This window comes from Salvelinus alpinus, chromosome 17 (genome assembly GCF_045679555.1).
Source record: "Salvelinus alpinus chromosome 17, SLU_Salpinus.1, whole genome shotgun sequence".
Lineage (NCBI taxonomy): Eukaryota > Metazoa > Chordata > Actinopteri > Salmoniformes > Salmonidae > Salvelinus > Salvelinus alpinus.
The window spans coordinates 997,317-1,013,960 of NC_092102.1; the positions used below are offsets into that span (position 1 = coordinate 997,317).

General features: G+C 43.2%; 1 protein-coding gene across 1 annotated transcript; it reads left to right on the forward strand.

Annotated features, from left to right (window-relative positions):
• The first annotated feature begins 474 nt into the window (after window positions 1-474).
• LOC139541921 (uncharacterized) lies at window positions 475-15,795 on the forward strand. The gene is made up of 12 exons (XM_071346819.1): window positions 475-679; window positions 1,555-2,451; window positions 2,711-2,891; window positions 3,002-3,141; window positions 3,420-3,982; window positions 9,533-9,806; window positions 10,044-10,239; window positions 10,883-11,067; window positions 11,266-11,361; window positions 11,622-11,771; window positions 13,476-13,569; window positions 14,022-15,795. The coding sequence occupies exons 2-12, from the start codon at window positions 1,611-1,613 to the stop codon at window positions 14,083-14,085; spliced, it is 2,784 nt and encodes a 927-aa protein (XP_071202920.1). The 5' UTR covers window positions 475-679; window positions 1,555-1,610; the 3' UTR covers window positions 14,086-15,795.
• Window positions 15,796-16,644: the final 849 nt, after the last annotated feature.

The following is a 16,644-nucleotide window of genomic DNA, read 5'->3' on the forward strand; positions in this document are numbered from 1 at the left end:
GGTTAAAAAAATATATATTTCCAACAATTTATCTCAGCCGACTTGTTTGGCAGGACTGTTTCCCAAATATCATTGACTGTATGATTAAAAGTAGTATGCAAGAGACAATTATTCTGTGTGGAATTTAAAACAATTTTCTCACTTCTAATGTCCAAACAACAATGGAAAAAAACACACGTGGAAAGTCAGTGGTAGACTTGGCCCTACATTCAGAGACAAATGCCAATTGTGAACCTTAACAATATATGAACTATTTTTCTTCATGCTCATTAACCAAGACCATATTTGATTAAAAAAAAGGTCAACCGGCCCTATTTAATTTCAGCTAGGACCTATTTAATTTCAGCTAGGAATAGCCAACTTGCTAGTGTGGCCAAGGTGTTGCACATTCCTTGCGAATAGTCAGGGGTCAAGTGGCCATATAAATCAAGGCTGAACTTGGATGGCCTGGAATGTTACACATAACAAGAACGATACCCAAGCATCATCCCCCTCCGACCGCCCACGCACGAGCAGGGGGAGAAAGTGCTTTGTCAATGAGGACACAACGCTGGGAGCGGCAGAGATTGAAACAAAGTTTCCGAATATCTCTCTCGGAATACAGAAACGGGTTCATTCTCTGTTGGATTGTAACATTGTTTCGATAATCCCGTCGTCGCGGACGGGACACTGAAATACAGTAAGTCACGTCGCTACTTTGTAACCCTGTGTGGCACTGATGATCTCGAATGACAACCGTTTCGTCGCTGATGAAGCAATAGCTTACCGTGACTTGAATAGCGTCTTCTATGCAACAAGTTGTGGTCTTGAATGGGATTTTAACTGAATATATTCAATACAGTTCCAATATTTACACTATATGGCTACAAATCACGTAGAGTAGCCTAGTTGGGTATTTTAATATTTTTTTAGCAGGCAACTTTCTTCGTTTTCCTTGCACTACCGAGTACCGTAGTCGAGCCAATATATTTACCGTCGTTGTGCTTCCCTGGAAACGCTTTTGGTAAGAAACGATCAAAAATTGAATAACACACATTTTTATTTTAACAGTGCATACCGAAGATTACAGCTACGTTTGGTTAGTTCATGGTTCAGGAAACTATTGGAAAAAAGTCTGCCCTCGCACTTTTTTGAGAATAAATAAATAAAATGCACAGTTTGCAAATGTTAACATAAATACATTATTTTGGATGAAACCCACTTCCTAGTAGTCTACATGTGATTTTTCAAGAAATGCAGGATTTATCCTCACTGTGACTCATGACAGAGACATGCATTCCCGATCATATTCTTGTTTTGATGACTCATTCATTCAATGCTCCCTTTGGGCAAATGTCAGGTTCTACTAGCCTAGATTGCAACATGCACCACAGTAACCTAGTCCTCAATCTGTCTGTACTTGTCAAACCCGAAGAAAACAGTTCAGAGGTTGCCCTGTGTGATGAAGACAGTTGAATTGATATCCTCACTCCAGCTCCATTTTATCTTCTGTGACTTCTAGGCAATAGTTGTTTTCATGCCTCAAGTGTATTCCTCATTTTCTTAATCTTTCAGAGACCGTCTGCCCTCCATGCATTTTAGCACTGACATTTTTTGTTAAGTAGAGAGCCATGATGGGAAGACTGGCCCTTCAAGTGTTCACAGCATACGCTGTTTGTCTGTCCATGTGTCTGGTTGCGTCAGTCAAGGGAGATCACTGCCTCATCATCAGTGAGGTTAACGCAGACAACCCCAAACTGGACACCACAGAGTTCGTTGAGCTCTATCATACCGGTGGTCAGAGGGCTTCACTGGACGGCTACACCCTGGTGTTCTACAATGGAAATGGCAATGTAGCCTACAAAGTACTGGACTTGAAGGGCCACACCACGGATGACCGGGGCTTCTTCCTGGTTGGCTCGGTGGACATGCAGCCCAAACCAGCCATCCCCCTCCCGCCCAACACCGTCCAGAATGGCCCGGACGCCATTGCGCTTTACCACATGTCCGCCACACGCTACGGGGAGAAGATGAACGCCACAGCCGTGGGGCTGGTGGATGCCATCGTGTACATGACGCGGCAGTTTAGGGGCGCGGAGGTCCTGGCCGAGACGTTGACCCCTGGGGAGCCGGCCTTCGTAGAGGACGAGGGGGCCCACGAGGGAGACGAGTCAATCGAAAGGTGCCTGGTCTCTGGGGAAAGCTGGGGCTTCCAGGTGGCCCTACCTTCACCTGGCCAACGCAACCACTGCACACCCCCTGATTCCAGTGCTGCCACTACGCGTATCAGCGAGCTGAAGCTGGGAGGGGGGCAGGTGGACGGGTTTGTGGAGCTAAGTGAGTCCCAGGCTGCAGGACCTCTAGTGCTGCTGGTACTAGACGGGCGGACGGAAACGATCAGTGCGAGTGTGGACGTGTCCAACTCCAGGGAAGGCCTGATCTCCATCACCATTGACAAGAACAACATGAAAGGTCAGTGAACTGTACCTGGAGGAGTTCCTATTAAAGCTGCTTTTCATTGGTAGAATAGTTTTTTTCATATCTGTTCATTGGGAGGCCTTGCAGAGATTATCTGTCTAGTCAAGGAGCTGGGCCTGTAGTGTTTTTGTATGTGTGAAATTCTATCTACGCAACTTGTTTCACTTCCTGTACGAGAAACTTGTTGTACTGAAGTGTTGGTTGGTGAGAATTGTTGAGTGATTAAGTTCTGCTGTGTTGCGTTGTTCATCAGGAGATGAGTCTGGGGCGGTGGCGCTGTATAGTGGCAAGGCCTCCGACTTCCCTGTGGGCAGCCCTCTGAGCCAGACGCAGCCATTAGATGCCTTTGTGTACGTTGGACCAGGGGACCAACCCAGTGCCAACCTCACAGAGACCCTCATACCAGGCAGACAGCCCTACCAGCTCAGTGCCAGGTAATCAAACCTTCTTTGAATCTATTTATCCATCTACTCATCCAGCCATCTATCCGTCTATTAATCTTTCTATCTTAGGCTGAAGTACTAACCTTGCTGGTCATTCTCAGTTTTGGGGAGGGATGCCTCTACCTCAGTCGCTGTGGTGTGGCCAGTTGGACCAGAGACCCCGGTGTATTCTGGGAAGTGCCACAAACCCCCGGACAGCCCAACCAGTGCCCCTGGCCAAATATTTGTCCTCACGTCACTGGTGATTGTTACATATTTCTCTATCACACTGACACACGCCATTACATTGGTGATACACATTGGTGCTTAGGCTAGTGAGAGTCAATTAGCTTCTAATCAATCACAGCTAATGAAGTCTAACATTAGTCTAACAGAATAATTGTAATCAAGTTGAAATCAAATCAAACAACATGTCTTTACAAACACAGGTATAAGAGCAATTTAATATAACTAGTGACCAAACGATCCCAATAGTGGTGAGTTTTGAACTTTTGATATTTGCTAAATCCCCTTCGGTAGTCCCTGGGAGTACGGAGGTGCCCCCTCACCTCCCGCCCTGGGCCCGGGGTGACTTCCTGATCAGCGAGCTAAATGCAGACAACCCGGGCTCGGCCGAGGACGGCGAGTTCATCGAGCTGTGGCACCCGTCGGGCCGCCGCATCTCCCTGCAGGGAGTGTGGCTCCTCCTGTTCAGTGGACACAACAGCAAGCCCTACCGTGAGATCAGCCTCACAGGCCACTTCACCACTGCCCAAGGCTACTTCCTGGTGGGCAGTGATAGGCTGGTCCCGGCTCCCTCGGTTCGCCTGCCTCCCAACACCATCCAGAACGGGCCGGACGCAGTGGCCCTGTACCGCAGTGCCTTTGGCCCGCCCTCAGCCTCCCAGAACGGGATCCCGACCCAGGGGTTGCTGGACGCGGTGGTGTACCGGCTGAGGGGCTCGGACAAGGACGCCCAGGAGCTGAGTGATGCGTTGACCCCAGGACAGCTCCCCCTGCTGGAGGACCCAGAGGTGCAGTCCGGAGACGAGGCCTTGAGCCGCTGTAATGGCCTGCTGCCTGCTGACCTGTCTGCTTTTGTGGTGAGGATCCCTCATTACTCTTCCCTACCCATAATACTTCACTCAGCCTATGGAGTAGAGGCCCTATTTAATATACTTTGCGCATACCTTAAATAGTAATACATTTTCTTAAAGTATGTCACGCTCACCCTAAATAGTGTAATATAAACCAGATTTATTTCCACACAGGTAAAAAACTGCACTTTACCACGATGTGTCACAATATATCCATGTGAGAAAGAGATTATTGCTCGATACGTGTTTGGGCAATTCCATGGTAACGGTGAGAGAATTTTCACTTTAAAATGTATGCCGAACAATAACCATTGATTTCAAAATGTAACAAACTATTCAACTCTATGCACAAGAACTACTTTTAACAATTTACAGACATTTTTACAAAAACTTATTTACCATAGGAACTGTGCAGATCCAAAGTTCGGTAACAGAATTTTGGCAAAAATTTCCTTCAGTTTTTTACGTAACCACATTTTCCAAACACTCTGCTCCAATTTAAGATTCAAAGTCTGCATAAAGAATGGGGTTTTCAACTATGATATGACAACTGAATTAGAAAAACTATATTTTGGTTAATGAACTACAGTAAGTGAAGTGGATTTACACCCGGTAACGGAATTGCAACATGGGTCCCTGATCTGTACTATACATAAATGCATAATAATGGATATGAATGTAATTATCTTCATGGCAACTATAACCTGAATAGGTACACAAAGGTAAAAAAATGCAATATTCTCCTTTGTAAATTTGGGTATTATTCTATACACTGGCTATTATTTTAATGATCTTCAGCCCCAAACAAGACCACATTTGGTTGGTCCAGACCAAATCTGGACCAAATCTGAACCAATCATAGACGTCTGTTTCACAAGTTGGGACATCAAAGTACAGCACAGAGCTCAGTAGAGTACAGTTGAGTTCTATAAAGTAGAGTACGGTTCAGTACATTATTATACTGTGCTCAACTCATGTGCTCTTCTGTACTGAACTCTATTATACTCTTCGGTATAGGACTGTACTCTACTCTGCTGTCCAAACTTTTAAAACATCAACGTCTATGATTGGTTCAGATTTGGACTGGACTAAATCTGAACCAATCTTTCAGGTCAATGTTTGTGCCAAACTAAGCCCAATTAAAATGCCATTTGGAGAACAGCAACAGCAAGCAACATTGACTCCAGCCATTATTACCGTGTTGCTGTAGCTTCATTCACCTCGGTCAATAGGGGACTTAACATTCTACAAACACACGTCATACAAGAAATGACTGTTACGCACTAGCTCAGCACTGCGATTAAACCTCTAGTTTAGTTTCATGACAAGTCAAACAGCAGTTACCTAGCCAAAGCAAAACCATCTTTACCTCTGCACCATGTTGAGAAAAATGCCCTCTGTTCCCTGCAGCTGCGTCGACGCATTCTCCATAAAGCCAGCCAGCGATACAAACAGCTTTCCCTTCTGCCCCCATATGTCAGCATGGTTCTAATGTCAAGCCGCAAATGCATTTGCCTTTTAATCAGAATTTGAATTATTTTAGTAGACTAGGTTGCAAACTTGTCACTTTTCAGTGAAATTTGTCATTTTGATCACAATATGTTTTTTTTTTTTTCGGTTAACGTTACGACCGCGGAAATTATTGTATATTACTGCATGGTTGGAACTAGAAGCACAAGCATTTCGCTACACTCGCATTAACATCTGCTAATCATGTGTATGTGACAAATAAAATTTGATTTGATTTGTAATGATCTGTCAAACACACCGTGGTAATGGCTGAAATGGGATCAATGGAATATATTGTCTTTCCGTTGAATATAATAAGAAAGCTTCGTCTGGGATTTAACGCACCGTCTCGACACTTACATCACCAAAAAAAGTACTAATTTAATACAGTTGAAATGTTTACAAATTAGTTGCCCTGAAATGAAAGCAACTACCAAAAATGAAAACTCAGATTATAGTGACATTATGTCTGATCTCACAACAATGTGAAGTATGTTTAGATAGGTGTAATCTAGAGCCAAGCATGTCAATTTTTTTCAACCAAGGGTATCCTTCTATTGACACCCTTTTTCTATGTTTTTACTTTTTTTAACAGGGAATACATATTGAGACCGAGGTCTGTTTTTCAAATGCACCCTGTATAATACAACATACATTATACACAAAAGATATCTGTTAAAATACAAAAATAGTCATCGGAAGCACAAATAAAGCATCACGAAAAACAATTACATTCCTCCATAAATAAGTCCCTAATCAATACTTTAAATTGCCAGAACGGCACCAAAACATCAAGATAAAATAGATTTGGAATTTTGTTCGGAAATACGGTGCATTAAAACTAAAAGCAGATTTACCAAGTTTGGTGGAGACCCTAGGAATCCCAAGTGAACCACTCCTGTGAACAGGTTAGGCAACTCGGATGTCTATACTTCAACAGCAAAGTTTGATAAGATGGGAGTTTATGAAGTAGGCCCTTGGAAACAAAAATCTAATTTTATTTGTCACATGCGCCGAATACAAGAGGTAGACCTTACAGTGAAATACACTGCTCAAAAAAAATAAAGGGAACACTAAAATAACACATCCTAGATCTGAATGAATGAAATATTCTTATTAAATACTTTTTTCTTTACATGGTTGAATGTGCTGACAACAAAATCACACAAAAATGATCAATGGAAATCAAATTTATCAACCCATTGGGGTCTGGATTTGGAGTCACACTCAAAATTAAAGTGGAAAACCACACTACAGGCTGATCCAACTTTGATGTAATGTCCTTAAAACAAGTCAAAATGAGGCTCAGTAGTGTGTGTGGCCTCCACGTGCCTGTATGACCTCCCTACAACGCCTGGGCATGCTCCTGATGAGGTGGCGGATGGTCTCCTGAGGGATCTCCTCCCAGACCTGGACTAAAGCATCCGCCAACTCCTGGACAGTCTGTGGTGCAACGTGGCGTTGGTGCATGGAGCGAGACATGATGTCCCAGATGTGCTCAATTGGATTCAGGTCTGGGGACGGGCGGGCCAGTCCATAGCATCAATGCCTTCCTCTTGCAGGAACTGCTGACACACTCCAGCCACATGAGGTCTAGCATTGTCTTGCATTAGGAGGAACCCAGGGCCAACCGCACCAGCATGTGGTCTCACAAGGGGTCTGTGGATCTCATGTCGGTACCTAATGGCAGTCAGGCTACCTCTGGCGAGCACATGGAGGGCTGTGCGGCCCCCCAAAGAAATGCCACCCCACACCATGACTGACCCACCGCCAAACCGGTCATGCTGGAGGATGTTGCAGGCAGCAGAACGTTCTCCACGGCGTCTCCAGACTCTGTCACGTCTGTCACATGTGCTCAGTGTGAACCTGCTTTCATCTGTGAAGAGCACAGGGCGCCAGTGGCAAATTTGCCAATCTTGGTGTTCTCTGGCAAATGCCAAACGTCCTGCACGGTGTTGGGCTGTAAGCACAACCCCCACCTGTGGACGTCGGGCCCTCATACCACCCTCATGGAGTCTGTTTCTGACCGTTTGAGCCGACACATGCACATTTGTGGCCTGCTGGAGGTCATTTTGCAGGGCTCTGGCAGTGCTCCTCCTGCTCCTCCTTGCACAAAGGCGGAGGTAGCGGTACTGCTGCTGGGTTGTTGCCCTCCTACGGCCTCCTCCACGTCTCCTGATGTACTGGCCTGTCTCCTGGTAGCGCCTCCATGCTCTGGACACTACGCTGACAGACACAGCAAACCTTCTTGCCACAGCTCGCATTGATGTGCCATCCTGGAAGAGCTGCACTACCTGAGCCACTTGTGTGGGTTGTAGACTCCGTCTCATGCTACCACTAGAGTGAAAGCACCGCCAGCATTCAAAAGTGACCAAAACATCAGCCAGGAAGCATAGGAACTGAGAAGTGGTCTGTGGTCACCACCTGCAGAACCACTCCTTTATTGGGGGTGTCTTGCTAATTACCTATAATTTCCACCTGTTGTCTATTCCATTTGCACAACAGCATGTGAAATGTATTGTCATTCAGTGTTGCTTCCTAAGTGGACAGTTTGATTTCACAGAAGTGTGATTGACTTGGAGTTACATTGTGTTGTTTAAGTGTTCCCTTTATTTTTTTGAGCAGTGTACTTACTTACAAGCACTTAACCAACAATGCAGTTTTAAGAAAAATACAACAACAAAAAATACTAATAATTAAAGAGCAGCTGTAAATAACAATAGCGGGACTGTATACAGGGGATACCGGTACAGAGTCAATGTGTTGAGGTAATATGTACATGTAGGTAGAGTTATTAAAGTGACTATGCATAGTTAATAACAGAGAGTAGCAGCAGGGGGGGGGGGGGGGGGACAAAACAAATAGTCTGGTCTGGGAGTAATGTAGAGATCTACGGGTCTTTAGTGAAGTCTTCCTTGCTGAGCGGCCTTTCAGGTTATGTCGATATAGGACTCGTTTTACTGTAGATATAGATGCTTTTGTACCTGTTTCCTCCAGCATCTTCACAAGGTCCTTTGCTGCTGTTCTGGGATTGATTTGCACTTTTCACACCAGAGTACGTTCATCTCTAGGAGACAGAACGCTTCTCCTTCCTGAGCAGGATGACGGCTGCGTGGTCCCATGATGTTTATACTTGCGTACTATTGTTTGTACAGATGAACGTGGTACCTTCAGGCGTTTTGAAATTGCTCCCAATTATGAACCAGACTTGTAGAGGTCTACAAAGCTTCTAAAGCTATGATGGAATTTTCTGGAATTTTCCAAGCTGTTTAAAGGCACGGTCAACTTAGTGTCTGTAAACTTCTGACACACTGGAATTGTGATACAGATTATTTCACTGTCTATAAACAATTGTTGGGAAGATTATCTGTGTCATGCACAAAGTAGATGTTCTAACCGACTTTCCAAAACTATAGTTTGTTAACAAGAAATTTGTGGAGTGGTTGAAAAACGAGTTTAATTGACTCCAACCTAAGTGAATGTAAACTTCCTACTTCAACTGTACATTGAATTTGGAAACTATTCAGACCCCATGCCTTTTTCCACATTTTGTTACGTTACAACCTTATTCTAATATTGATTAAATAGTTGTTTTCCTCAATCTACACAATACCCTGTAATGACAAAGCAAAAACAGAAATTCGTGGAGTGGTTGAAAAACATGTTTTAATGACTCCAACCTAAGTGTATGTAAACCCAGTGTATTTATGCAAATGAGGCACTTAGGTCTTTATTCTGTGTTAAAATAAAGAAACGAATACAAAAACAAAATGTGGATATGAGTGCATTCTAAGAAAAAAATATGAAATTTGATGACAAATTGAATACCTGAATTCCCACCAAAATCCATGAACATCATTTGTTATTTGTCCGTGCCAGTAAAATGTTTTATGTGCTATAATTCAGTCAATATCTGATGCATTATAAAAATTGGAGTATCTTCATCCATTGTCCAACTGTTGTATTTATTAGAATTGTTTTTAAAAACCTTTTAACGATTTCGATGACCTTGCCAATTGAAATCCAATCCATTATATTGTTCTTCAGGTGGCCCCACCCACACCTCTGAGGGAGAACTCTTGTCCCCGCCCACCCCCTCCCCCCGAGGGTGTGGTCATCAGTGAGGTGGGCGGTGCCCACTGGACCAACCACAGCCAGCAGAGCGGGTTTGTGGAGCTGTTAGGATCGCCCCTGACTTCTCTACAGGGCCTGGTCCTGACTGTGTTTGAAGAGTATCGCGCCGGTACGACTATGGCCCTCCCTCTGACCGGAATCACAGACCATAACGGCTTCTACCTCATCGGGAACATCACGGGAGCAGGTGAGATCAGGGTCATGTTTCCTAGGCACAAATCAGGAGACAATGGTCCAAAACAGAGTGTAACAGGAGGAACTATCTGAAATTAATCAATGAGAAGTACTCATTTTTATTTTTATGTTTGTAAACGTTTTGTTGCCCTAATGAACACTACCCTGAAAAGATTAACGGCACAAATTAAACAATATATTCCCTCCCTCACCACCACTTTTGGTTTTCTCGCTCTCCTCTTCCACACAGACCAGGTGTTTCCCAAGGGGGCCACAATTCCGACCAATGGGGCTGTAGTCCTGTGTTCTGACACAGTCACTGTGTGTAGAGCTGGTACCACCCTAACCAACAGCACTCTTCGTGACACACTAGTGTTCAGTGATGACCTGAGATTGCTCATTAAACTCTCTGCCACCAGAGGGCAGCAGGTGATGCCTGTACTCAGGTAGGAATTACATTTACTTGTATTTGCTTTGTGTACTACTGGTAATAAAACTATTTGGTCAAGGTGTAGGCAAGGCCGGCCAAAAGTTTGGTTTGGGCCGCCAGAAGGTTCCAGAAAAATATTTTGTAGTCAACAGAATGTGCCGCTTATTTCATAGAACCGTGGTTACGTGAGTAACCTACGATATCGACTATTAGCTGTTGGGACAAACGGAGCGGTTTCTAGCTTTTGAACAGTAAGAGCTATTAGCTATTATGACCCCATTCCAGAAAGGTATAAACATGTTTTCTATTTTCCTCTACAACATTCACCAGCCGCATAGAAGACGTAAGGAGGGACTACTGATACACACACACAACACAGCAAAATTGCAATTCTGGTGCTGTTATCTGCACAATTATTATAAAGTATGTAAAAATGATAATGGACTTATATTTTGAAATAACTGCCCTTTTTCTGGCTTGCAAATTGATTTTGGCGAGGAAATCTGTGCTGCCCTCCGTTGAATATCATAATCCTGATATGTCCCTCGGGGCCAGAAAGTTTGGCCACTCCTGGTATAGGTTAGGTCAAGCTAGTCAGTCTTTTGTTAGTGTAACTAAAGATTGTTTTGTGTGTGTGTGCCTCTGTTTGTACACCACAGGTCAGTGGAGGACAGTCCCGTGTCTCTCAGCCGTTGCTCCTGTTGCGAGGCGAGAAGCCCCTCCTCCTGGACCAGCTCCTCCCCCACCCCGCGCCTGACCAACATCTGCCCCAGCCCCGCTTTCTCCAGCGACCTCAACCTATGCCTGGCTCCCCTCTCCGGTGATTGGCAGGAGCACCCAGGAAGTAAGCCATGTCATCCGTATTTCTTGGGAAATTGGGCTTTTCGTGATGTTAAAGTGCGTGATACATAATGCTGTTCGATCAAGTGGTCTCAACTCATTAGTATCTCTAACAGCTTATGTACCTTCCTTAACCATACGAACTCTTACTCTCTTTATCTTTCCTTCTTTCTCTCTATCAATCTTTTACTTTCTCTGTCAGACTGCAGTGGACTGGTGCAGGGTCACAGTGAGATGGATGTGGCTGGCTATCTAGAGGAAAGATGTCACTGTGGGATCTCTGCCCTTTACCTGCAGGGTGAGACACAACACTAGCATTACAGAGACGACACACACACACAGGTGCAAACACGACCACACGTATAACACATTTGGTCATTGATATTCATGCACATAACAATACTGCAATGTGCAATACTCCGTTTTTTTGTCATCCAGTGTTGAGAATATGGGTTGTGGTTTTATGTTTCCTGTCAGTCATTTCACTTTGTAACACTACCAATGTGTTTTCATCTCTGTTTAAACTGGAGAACCCACCTTTTTGTGTGTGTGTTTCAGTGGCCAACTTCTCCTGTGTGGCCGGGTGGCTCCGTGTACTGGGGAACATCCAGGCCCTGTCGGACCATCAGAGGGCCCTCATCCTCCAGACCTCCCTCACCCAGGGGGAAACCTGTACCGACCCGGTTACTGACCGAAGCAGGAGCACTGGTGAGCCCCCCCCCCCCCCCCCACCAGAACAACATTCACTAACCTGGGTTGTGCTCACTAGGCACGAAACGGAAGAAAACTGTCCGAAATGGGTAGGTTTTCATTTTCCGCTGCACAGCTTTTTGAAATGTTTTTCTACAGTGTGCCCTAATGAACACAACCCTGGTCTGAGCCCAGCACTTGCAGCCTGAACACAACACTACCACTAAACCTTGATTGAATGCCTGGACATAGCGCTCCTGATATGTGTGAGCAAACATGGCTGGATATTACCCAACACGATTGAAGGATATCTCATTGCTTTAACTCAGGACACACACAACTAAACACCACGAGTGTTGAATAGTATGAGCCCTATCAGATATGAAGCAATGGAAAAACCACTAAACTGGGCTACCAGCCAATCAAAGCCAAGGATATTGGATGGAATGAAAACAAACCAACCCACAGAACAGCCCTGGAGGCATTGAGTTTAATCCTCCTGCGTTATACTTTCTTTTTTGCACCCAACTCTACTCTTCTGTTATTCCAGTGGGATAGACTCGCTATAGCTGCTGCAGCTGCCTCAAGATTTAGGATTTCTGTTATTCAGCATTGGACATCTGTGCAAAGTTTTCCAATGTAGGATTGATACAGTATTCGTAACACATTTTCTCTGTATTCTCCAGAAGGTGGCAATCTTTGTTCAGATTTAGACAGTCAATAGTCATGGAAACTCCTCAGATACTTTTGGTCATGTAGTGTATGTGGACACCTGCTCATCAAACATCTCATTTCAAAATCATGGGCAAAAATATGGAGTCGCCTTTCTAGGACGGCTTTCCGCTAGATGTTGGAACATTGCTGCGGAGACTTGCTTCCATCCAGCCACAAGAGCATTAGTGAGTTCAGGCACTGATGTTGGGCAATTAGGCCTGCCTTGCAGTCGGTCTTCCAATTCCTCCCAAAGGTGTTTGATGGGGTTGAGGTCAGGGCTCTGAGCAGGCCAGTCAAGTTCTTCCACACCGATCTTGACAAACCATTTCTGTATGGACCTCGCTATGTGCACAGGTGCATTATTATGGAACTCGGTAGTGAGTGTTGCAACTGAGGACAGACGATTTATAGCAGCACTCGGTGGCCCCGTTCTGTGAGCTTGTGTGGCCTGCCACTTCGTGGCTGAGCCGTTGTTGCTCCTAGAAGTTTCCACTTCACAATAACAGCACTTACAGTTGACCGAGGCGGCTCTAGCAGGGCAGAAATTTGACCAACTGACTTGTTGGAAAGGTGGCATCCTATGACGGTGCCACGTTGAAAGTCACTGAGCTCTTCAGTACGGGCCATTCTATTGCCAATGTTTGTCTATGGAGATTGCATGGCTGTGTGCTCAATTTTATACACCTGTCAGCAACTGGTGTGGCTGAAATAGACAAATCCACTCATTTTGAATGGGTGTCCACATACTTTTGTCTGTGTGTTATATATATGAGTCATTAACCCTAGCAGGCACAGAGCTCTCCTGATGTTTTTATAAAGTGAACGTTGGCTAATAACGTTTGAGTCGAACATGCTCAGTTTGGGAGTGTAGTTCAATGCACAGGTTTATTTCCTATGAGGCGGTTTCCCGAGACACAGATTAAGCCTTCTCTGTAAGCCTAGAGAAGCTCCATTTTTTTAAAGTTCTTTTTAGTCCAGGACTAAGCTTAGCTGACTGTTTCTTCTCAGATTCTACCCTGGGCCTGCAGATTGGCCTGGTGCTGGGAGCTCTACTGCTACTGGGACTGGGAGCAGCCCTCTTTACCTACCTCTACAAAAAGAGGTGAGACCACACACACACACACACGCATGCATTCGCAAGCACACATACAGTCCCAAATGTGCATGCATACTCAGACATGCATAGAATATGTATGCACAAATGCTCAAGTTAAGTGAAGAGGCATCATTTCATGTTATGCAACTGTACATAATGGAGTCACACAGTTAGGCCTTTTACTCCCAAGTGGATAGAAACATGATTAGCTCAAATTTTCCTGCCTCAACCTCACCCTTCTGACACATAATCATGGGGTGCCATTGTTGCAGTTCTCAGAAAAGCTTAAATGTGAGCTCTTCAAGGTGATCCATTATTCTGACTGCTCCAGCAATAAGAAATGTGTCCTTTTGATATTAATTCAAAATACTTTATTTGAATTATTCAGGGTCAAAGTTATGAACTAATTTAGAGAATTATACTGTAATGATGATTGTTGTGTGTGCTTGTATCCTTAGGCGACCATTGGACTATTACTCCATGGAGCTGAATGAACCTGAAGAGGGACCTTCAGAACTTTAAATGCGTGTGCATATGAGGGAGCATTTCTTAGCTCTGGTGTGTATTCTTCTGTCTGATTTTTGAATAGGGATATCCCGCTAAACAAGAGACCAGCACCATTTTTGTTCATGTGTATGAATTACCATCTTTTTACATTCCCTCCATCATAATTCAACCAATGTTGCACTAGATTTACTGCTATGTAATCATGGTAATACAGTCCTGTGCCTGCGTTTTCCTTCAAATGTAAAACGTTCTCTCTTAAACAGATCTGAAAGTGTGTAAAGTAACAAGACTACCAATCTTAAAAGTAATCATGAGTTACCGGTACTAAAAGTTATGTAGATTTATTTAGTTAAAATGTGAATTCTTGTGATACGCATATGGAGCCTCTCTCCTCTACTTGGAGCTATGGAGTCCTTTATAAGCACAAAGCTATTTTATGGTAATTCCCCCCCCCCCCCCCCCCCCCCAAAAAAAAACGTTTACAAATAATGATTTGATAAGAACAGTATTTTCATAATTGAGATCGATCAGTATCAATTTGAAACTGTTTTATAATGGTTTGTGTGCTAGCTGGCTTGCAAACCACTATTGTGCCTTTCTACTTTTATGAGGTCAAATTAGGCATGATCTGATTTAGTATTTTGTAGAGGAACTATAACAATGTCTGTGGAAGCCTTGCGTGTAAATATGTTTTAAATGTTCTCTGGGGGAACCTGTGTGCAGAAGCAACAATGAAAACAGTCAACAGTAAACACAATGTTTAATGTGAAGACACCAATGGAAGTTATTATTGGTTTGCAGAAATGTTAGAGTTGAAATTCTGAGCAAAAACCAGGCTGTCCTTTTTGTATATGGTTCTCTTTTCCATCTGATGGAAGTGTATTGACTTTGATCAGCTCCTTGAAATAGAATAAGACAAAATGGTCTTTGATGATTTCAATCACTGCCCTACACAAAACAATCAAAGTTCATTTTCAAATCATAAGAACCGGTTAATGTTTTTTTTTTTTTTTTTTTTATTCCTCATGTCTTGTATATCATTCTGTAAAGTTAATGCTAGTAGTAGCCTGCACACATTCCAGTTCATATGTTAAGGTATTTTAGCGCTTCAAGTCAAACCTCCAACGTCTACCCCTTGCTCTCTCCCCACCTGTGAAATTTCAGTCAGATCTTGCGCCTGCACTTAAATTACCAATTAAACAACTAGCTTACAGGTTCCGTAGCTAGCTTCTCTATCGGTGTTAATTGGTGAAGTAAATTTAATGAGCTATTTGGTAAAAAGGAGCATTATGAACCGTGAATTTCTGGGGGGTTCAAAACTTTATTTTCTGGTCGGAATGAAAATATATTGGGGCTCTGTTTTGGAACGATTGGAAAATAATTTTGGTTCCAACCCCTGTTCAAAACACAGCCTTGTTGTTGCTCTAGATTTGATCTTTTATAACTTAATAGAACCAATTGTGGCTTTGCTGTGAAATTATTGTTAAACAGCTTTTAAATGTCTCATTGTATCTAGATTAATTTGACCATAAAAACAAACAAAAAAATGTATGTGAAGATAAACATTTTAAAGAATGTGTCCTTTTTTTGCTTGCTATTAACTTAATTGTGTTAGTGCTCAGAAAACAAATGTAGATTTCAATTGAATGCACTTTGGTCGATATATATTTTTTTTCATCCCATGTAGCTAAAATTGTATTTGAATAAATGTATATTTGTTCAGAACATTGTTTGTATTTCCAATTCTATATAGTAACCCCCCTGTTAAGGGGTGAGGCCTCATGTTAAAATATCTAACCAATGTCATTCCTCTCCGGCAACTGCGTTAGGGAGACCGCCTGTATTTTTGTAGTGACTGGGTGTATTGACACATCATCCAAAGTGTAATTAATAACTTCACCATACTCGATGGGTTTTAATGTCAGCTTTTTCTTTTTTTTACCCATCTACCACTAAGTGCCCTTTATGAGGCATTGGAAAACCTCCCTGGTCTTTGGTTGAATCTGTGTTTGAAATTCACTGCTCGAATCAAGGACCTTACAATTATCTTTGTGTGTGTACCTCATCTTTGCACCAGTCATTCAGAAATCATGTTAAACACTTATTGCACATAGAGACCAAGCAAATGTTTACTCCTGAATTTATTTAAGCTTGACATAAAGGGGTGCATATTGATTCATTTCAGCGTTACATTTTCTTTTAGATTTTTTATTTGTATTATTATTGAAAAACATTCAATTTGAACATGATCTGGTATTGTGTGCAGGCCAGTGATTGACATCTCAATTGAATCCTTTTAAAATTCTAGCTGTAAAACAGAATATGGTAAAAGTCAAGTGGTGGGAATACTTTGAAGGCACTGGTACATGCACTGAGTATACCAAACATTAGGAACACCTTCCGTGACTCCAATGCTTCCCACAGTCAAGTCTGCTGGATGTCCTTGGGGTGGTGGATCATTCTTGATACACAAGGGAAATTGTTGAGCGTGAAAAAATCCAGCGAAAAACCTACCATACTCAATTCCCTTAACTTTTGTCATGCCAATTCACCCTCTGAATGGCACACATACAC